Genomic DNA, 7,010 nt, shown 5'->3' on the forward strand with positions numbered 1-7,010 from the left:
TTAATGAAATAACATCATCCTCCAGCGGCTCACTCTCGTGCACAGCCGACGAGCGCGAGAGGTAAACCCCTCTTCAAACTCATCGGCCAGATCCACCTGCGATCCCCACGAGCTCATTCCCTTCCGTGCCTCAGCAGCGGCGGGTCCTGAATCGCGGGAAGCAGACGGCTGCCCTTCTTTCCTCGAAAAGAGAGACAAACGAGAGCGGAGCTTTTTTCCTTGGAAAAACGCTCGCAGTGCACGCCGATTGCCCCCTCGGAGACATCGCGTGCATGCTCTTCGCCCCAACCAAATAACGCATAGATCGTGTGTGTCATCAGATGTTAAACAACGACAACACGGATGCACACATCCTCTGAACGTTCTGCTTGTGCTCGCCATAATAATAGGAAAGAGATCGCTCTTACCACGTTCAAATGCACGCTTCAAATAAAACAGTCAGTGAAGACAAAGAAGAGAATGACATGTTCTCCCGGCGCCCATGTATATTAATAATCGCACCGGTAGTGACGTCATGGCTGTCAACGGCCAACATGTTGTTGGTGTTTTTACAATGTATGCTTCAGACACGGGTCACGACGAGGCGTTCCCCATAGCGACCCCTAGAGGACGCAGTTCAAAGTTGAAAGGGAACAATCGATTCTTGGCACAAATGAAGTATCTGTTTTTATACAATGGCCTGAAGGTTAAGAGTGTTTGTAACATCTGTCGTTTGAGTCATTCTTGCACTGCACAATGTTGAAATACTGATGTTTCATAAACGTTAGGACTTTCCTCACTCGGTTTGACATTGCTTTTGTAACACACCTAGAATAAAAAGTTTAAGTAAGATTAGTTTTAGTTTAGTTTTTTTCGTTTTTTTTTTTTTATTATTATTAAACACCAGGGGTCATTAATGATGCTTACAGTATAACGTGTGAATTCACACATAACGCATCTTTAATTTGGCCAGAATTGCAGGGTGCCTGTCTTGATATCCAAGAAGGTTCTGAGAAAATATGAAATAAGTTTAATGTTATTATAGATTGATCTTCTTTCAGGTTAGTACTTTTATCAGTTCATTCAAGAGCAAACAACGCAAGATACATGTTTCAAATCACCTTTGTTGCTGAAATAATTACAGAAATACAGGCGATAATTGTCATGTTAGAAAATACATTTACATTACCTAACTTGCATAACTCACATAAAATCCATAATGTTTGTAAAAGTATTTATCCAGTGTGTTATCAGAAGGTGTGATGAAGGTATGACATGGCCATAAGGTTTTGTGCTCGAACAGAGTTTACTGTCAATGCCGTAAATGTCCTCACTGTGCCATATGACAGAATCTATACTGTAACTGATCTTTTCAGATGAAGAGTGAGTTATATGTGCAGACTCTACCATGGTATATGCCTCTACATACAGTATCACATGGCATAATGTAATATAAAATGCTGTATTTGATGCCATCTGTCTCCCTTCTTCTGATACATCTCTGATCAGTTCCTCTGCCTTGTATCCTGCTGTATGGTCACAAATTACAGAACACACAGTTTTACAAATGAGGACATCCTCAAAGAGAGGTTTTGGGTGATTTTGTCAGGTTTTGCTCACTTCTGGGTACCAATATGTCTCCAAAATATGGTTAAGTAGGTACATACACACACACACACACGCACGCACGCACGCACACACACTCACACACTCACACACACACACATGCCTGGGCAGCTATCCTTGTGGAGACTCTCCATAGGCGTAATGGTTTTTATACTGTACAGACCGTATATTCTATTGCCCTACACCAACCCTACCCCTAAACCTACCCCTCACAGGAGACTTTGTGCATTTTCAGATTTTCAGAAAACTTCATTCTGTGTGATTTATTAGCTTGTTTACCCTCAATTTAGATGCCCACCGTGACACGAGTCCCCATGAGTCTGTGTGTATTCAGGTGTAAGTCCCCACCAGAATAGAAAAACAGGTACACGCATCACACACACACACACACACACACATACTCAACAGAGAGGTGGACGTGGGCCAAGAGAAAGAGGTGGTGGTGCTCCTCAACAGAGAGGTGGTCTTCAGAGAAATGTAGACAGCAGACAGCGCACCATCATCTCTAATGTGCTGGCCATCATTGCTGACCATGTGGTTAACAGAGGCCTTACCATGGCAGAGGCTGCCAGGTTAGTTCAGCCTAACTTACAAAGGTCAGCTGTCAGCTCTATCATCAGAACCTTTCGCCAAGAAAACCGGTAAGTCTGCTATAGTAACTTCACTATACTTTCACAATATAGTACTGTTACAGTAATGGCATTACTGTATAGAAGAACAGCATGTAATTATCACAGTTTTATGTAATTTGTAATAGTAAAATATTGACAGCATACTGTTGTCCTCTCAGAATTAACAGGAGACAACCTGGTGGTGGTCGCCCCTGTGTTTAGCCTGACCAGCAGGAGATAGCTGTGGTGGAAATGGTCTACTGTTACAGTAATGGCATTACTGTATAGAAGAACAGCATGTAATTATCACAGTTTTATGTAATTTGTAATAGTAAATAGTTGTCCTCTCAGAATTAACAGGAGACAACCTGGTGGTGGTCGCCCCTGTGTTTAGCCTGACCAGCAGGAGATAGCTGTGGTGGAAATGGTCAGGGCAAGGAATGACATACGGCTGTCTGAAATCAAGCAGGCTATTGAGAACAGCAATGACAGCTTTGCCAATGTGCCGTCAATTAGCCTTCCAACTATTGCCCGCCTTTTGAAGAAGCACCAGGTTTCTATGAAACAAATTTACTTGGTGCCTTTTGAGAGAAACAATGCCCGGGTGAAACAACTGCGTTCAGAATATGTTCAGGTACAACACTAAATTGGTGTACTGTATGACATGCAATTTCAACAATGTCAACTCTTATTTGTAAAAGAGCTAACCAAATTATTATTATTTTAGAGGGTGACGGAGCTGGACGCTGCTGTGAATCATCACAAGCATATTTTTGTTGATGAGGCCAGTTTCAATCTGGCAAAAACCAGACGCCGTGGATGTTGTAACCTTATTGGCCAAAGGGCAACCAACCAAGTGCCGGGACAACGTGCGGGAAACATCTCCATTGTGCAGCTATATCTGAAGATGGTGTGGTAGGCTGTAGACAGCACTGAACACCTGATAGCTTTTCTGAATGAGCTTGAGCAGGCCTGTCAGGGTGAAGATGTCATCTATGTTATCGTGTGGGACAATGTCAGTGTCGAGTTTGGAAGACTAGGGGTGATACACGTGTGATCAGTTTAAAGTTTTGTACTAAGAGTTTTGAAAATGTACACCTTACTTATGAAAATAGTACCAAACCAATTTTTAAAAAACTGTAAATGGGTCGTCCTAATGACCCGTTGTGGTTATAGTCACCTGTATTTATTCGCCTATGGCCACATAGTGAAAGGGAGCAGCCACAATAAGCACCGGCCTCGCGAAGTCACTGATGTGCCTGACTGATAATAAGTCTTATGGTTATTACTGTTAGGAGAGGATAATATGAGTAAGAGTAATACATCCCAGCCACAGCTGTCTGAAGGCAGTATTGAGCTTTTTTGTAAACAGCTTTGCAGCTTTTTCTTTCACGTACAGTATGCCATTGATAAGGTTGATGGTCTTGTAAGATTTATCACATTTTGTGTTTCTCTGAGATTATAAAATGACATACAGCTAAGCAATATCACACGAGCAAGAGTGTTTTCCCTGAATATCAGCTCCATTGAAAATCTTTATTGAACTGTAGTATAAAATCAATATAACAAGTACACTTTGAGTGAGTTTAATATTGTACCTATTTTCTCATTTAGCCTGAAGAGCCCAAACAAAGCCTCAGCAGAACAGTGTCCTACAAGCATCACACAGCAGCCTTATATTGAATGATTCACTTTATTCCTCACTGGATGAATGATTTAATGTCTTACTCTAAAGATACATGCCTCCACCTGCTGGCTGTTTTACTGTTATTTTGTTGCTGTTTTCTAACTTTATATATTTAAAACATTATGATAGTGTTATGCAATTATATATGTAGCTTGTTGCATGCATATGTAAAATAAACACAACATGCAAATAAATCATTGTGTATATCAAATCCACCTGGCCTCTGTAGTCAGATCTAGCCTAGTCAGTGCAACACATTACATTAATGTATTCATCATTAATTTACTCATTTAATGTTAACGGATGGCCAGGTAGGCGTACAGCAGTGGCAGGCAGACACGTGTAACCGTGTCCTGTGTGGAGAGATGTACAAGTGACCAGCACACTGACGTCACCGCCCCTCTTCATCTGATTGGCTGAGGAGGAGCTGTCAATCTAGACCTAGTGGACCAATGAGGACGCTTAAGCCCGCCCTGATTTGCATGAAACTCTAAAGCAACGTTTGGAAGAAGCAGCACAGAACCTGGAAACAAGAGCCAAGGGCAAACAGCACAAGCACACAACAAATAAACACAAGCAGAAAATGTCTGAGAGCACAAAAAACAGAGAAATATAACCGAGGAAAACTGTTCAGTGTGCAAGTCAGACAGATTTGCATTAATATTTAAATTTTGTGCAATATGATTTTATACGCGTTTAAAGTTTTGATTCATGCTTATTATTTTTAAAGGGGTCATATGATGTTGCTAAAAAGAACATTATTTGGTGTATTTGGTGTAATGAAATGTGTTTATGCGGTTTAAGGTTAAAAAAACACATTACTCCAAAGAGAAAGGAAAAATTGAAATCGCATCATATATCGCAAAAATATAAATTTTTTGATTTACGCTTCTTATTTTTCAATCAGTGATCATTGTTTGCTATTCTGAAAACTTTGCTTTCATTTTTAAATCTTGTGCAAGATATTTTTACTTGCGTTTTTAAATTTTGTTTTCACGCTTGTTTTTATTTTTTTATCCATGACTGCAATACTTCAGGCGGGAATCTGATCCTATAGGTGTGACTCCATGAAGACCAGATCCGCCCTAAACCATATACGGTCCGCCTCACCTCCGGCCTGCAGCGGGTGGCCAGGGCTGCGTTCAGCCGACGAAACGGTGCAAACCCTGTTTAAACAGAGACGGTGGTGCGTTGAACTCTGTTCTGATGACGCAAGAGCTGCAGCTACGGCAGCTGAGAAGGCCATGCTTTCTGTTCTTTCTGAAGAAGTTTCAGAGCCTGATGAAATCAGTATAAATACGTGTTTAATACTGCAAAATACCCTCGATGGTGCAGTCACCGCCCTTGCCCTCCAGAATAAAAGAGAACATCCCAATCCAGTGAAGGGGTTTGTGCACCTCTTCATTCATTAGAGACGGTTCTGCTCTGGGTTTGTGTTGCAGGTGGGCTTTAGTCTGGCCCGGACTCGAGTGAACGGCATCCTGTCCTACCCTGTGAGTATCTGTGACGGCTCTCTCTCTCGGTGCTCTGTTCATTCCTGACGCTTGTGTTTGTGGTTCCTCAGGCCCAGGAGGTGGATGAGTGCAAGCTGCTGAATAAAAAGAGTGAAAATGAGCTCATCCTCTTCATCATCGACACCGAGGAGCTCAGGTGAGTCCGGTCCAGTGATGAGGAGTGTTTTTTTAAGTATCTTATAGTAGGGCTGCACGATTAATCGAATTTAAACCAATACATGGTTTATCTGAGTTCGTCTTATTGTAATTTTCATTAGAATAAAGTAATAATGCAGTGCCTTTATCACTGCTTAGAATACGATGAAATATGTTGCGTGCCTTATTCCGTGTTAGAAGCCACATCACCTCACAGAAGGATTTATTTCAAACACTTTACTGTGACTGCGAATGTCACTGATTGTGATTGTGTGTGCAGCGTCCAAGTGAAGCACTTTGGCCATTCTGACATCACGCTGGTGTCCAAACTGAAGCTGAAGACTACAGATGAAGGGAAAGGTAAAACTAATACATGTGAGCCTGAAGTGTGTGTGAGTGTGTTTGATGGTGTCTGTGTTTCTCAGCGAGGACGAAAAGAGAAAATGCAGAGGGAGAGAAGCAAAAAGTGCCGAGTGCTGAAGAGACAGAACCGAAAGAACATTCACAAGAGAAGGCTAAAGTGACACCTGCTGTCAGCAGCACCATTTCCCAGAAGGTACGTACCTGTGTGTCCCTACATTTGACATTTGTTTTTGAAAACTCTTCAAAAACCTTGTTTAAAACAGCTGTTTCTGTCATTGATTCTTGAACTGTGTTCCCATCAGGTGAAGAGTTTGGACGGGATGTCGCTGGAGCTGCAACAACACGACAACTCCTTCAACTTCAGCGTGAGAAAGCCGTCACTCTCACACACACACACACACACACACACACACAGCGTTTCAAATACACAAACGTTTACCGTTTGCGTTGTCTCCCGCTCTCAGTTCCGTCTCACGATGAGCGCAGTCTCGCAGGGACTCTACAATCTGGACTTCCACAACTGCCTCCCCGTGGGATCCAGGACGTTGCGCCCGTATTCTCTCCATGTAAGTACGGCGGTCCGGATCTGGCCATCCCAGAGATGCATATCACATGATCAGGATCAAACTGAGTGTGTGTGTGTAAGGTGGAGATCACAGAGAAGAATCCCAGCGGTTATCTGTCGGCGGCTGAGATTCCTCTGCCACGCCTCTACATCTCAATGGCTACCATCTTCTTCGCCGCCGCCGTAGTGTGGACATACACACTGCTCAAATACAGGTACACACACACACACTCACTCACTCACTCACTCTCTCTCGCATACACACACACACTCTCGCACACACACACATGCTCGCACACTCACACACTCACTCACTCACTCTCTCTCACACACACACACACACACATGCTCGCACACTCAAACTCTCACACACACACACTCACACCCTCACACACACACTCACACCCTCACACACACTCTCACACACACACACTCACACGCTCGCACACTCACACACGCTCGCACACTCACACACACTCACACGCTCGCACACTCACACACACACACACACACACGCTCGCACACACACT

General features: G+C 43.0%; 2 protein-coding genes across 2 annotated transcripts in view; one reads left to right on the forward strand and one right to left on the reverse strand.

Annotated features, from left to right (window-relative positions):
• Positions 1–2,139, reverse strand: part of LOC107560580 (microfibril-associated glycoprotein 4-like) — a 6,969-nt gene extending 4,830 nt beyond the window's left edge. The window contains exon 1 of the mRNA XM_016244798.1: positions 2,007–2,139. Within this exon, the coding sequence (XP_016100284.1) occupies positions 2,007–2,139 (133 nt within the window). The remainder of the gene's footprint in view (positions 1–2,006) is intronic.
• Positions 2,140–2,160: 21 nt separating this feature from the next.
• LOC107560581 (protein GPR108) overlaps positions 2,161–7,010 on the forward strand; it is an 11,276-nt gene continuing 6,426 nt past the window's right edge. The window contains exons 1-9 of the mRNA XM_016244800.1: positions 2,161–2,177; positions 2,946–3,126; positions 5,316–5,396; positions 5,468–5,553; positions 5,833–5,912; positions 5,978–6,108; positions 6,218–6,280; positions 6,380–6,481; positions 6,562–6,695. Coding sequence (XP_016100286.1) covers positions 2,161–2,177; positions 2,946–3,126; positions 5,316–5,396; positions 5,468–5,553; positions 5,833–5,912; positions 5,978–6,108; positions 6,218–6,280; positions 6,380–6,481; positions 6,562–6,695 — 875 coding nt within the window. The remainder of the gene's footprint in view (positions 2,178–2,945; positions 3,127–5,315; positions 5,397–5,467; positions 5,554–5,832; positions 5,913–5,977; positions 6,109–6,217; positions 6,281–6,379; positions 6,482–6,561; positions 6,696–7,010) is intronic.

Source organism: Sinocyclocheilus grahami, unplaced genomic scaffold, assembly GCF_001515645.1.
Source record: "Sinocyclocheilus grahami isolate Dianchi unplaced genomic scaffold, SAMN03320097.WGS_v1.1 scaffold734.1, whole genome shotgun sequence".
NCBI lineage: Eukaryota > Metazoa > Chordata > Actinopteri > Cypriniformes > Cyprinidae > Sinocyclocheilus > Sinocyclocheilus grahami.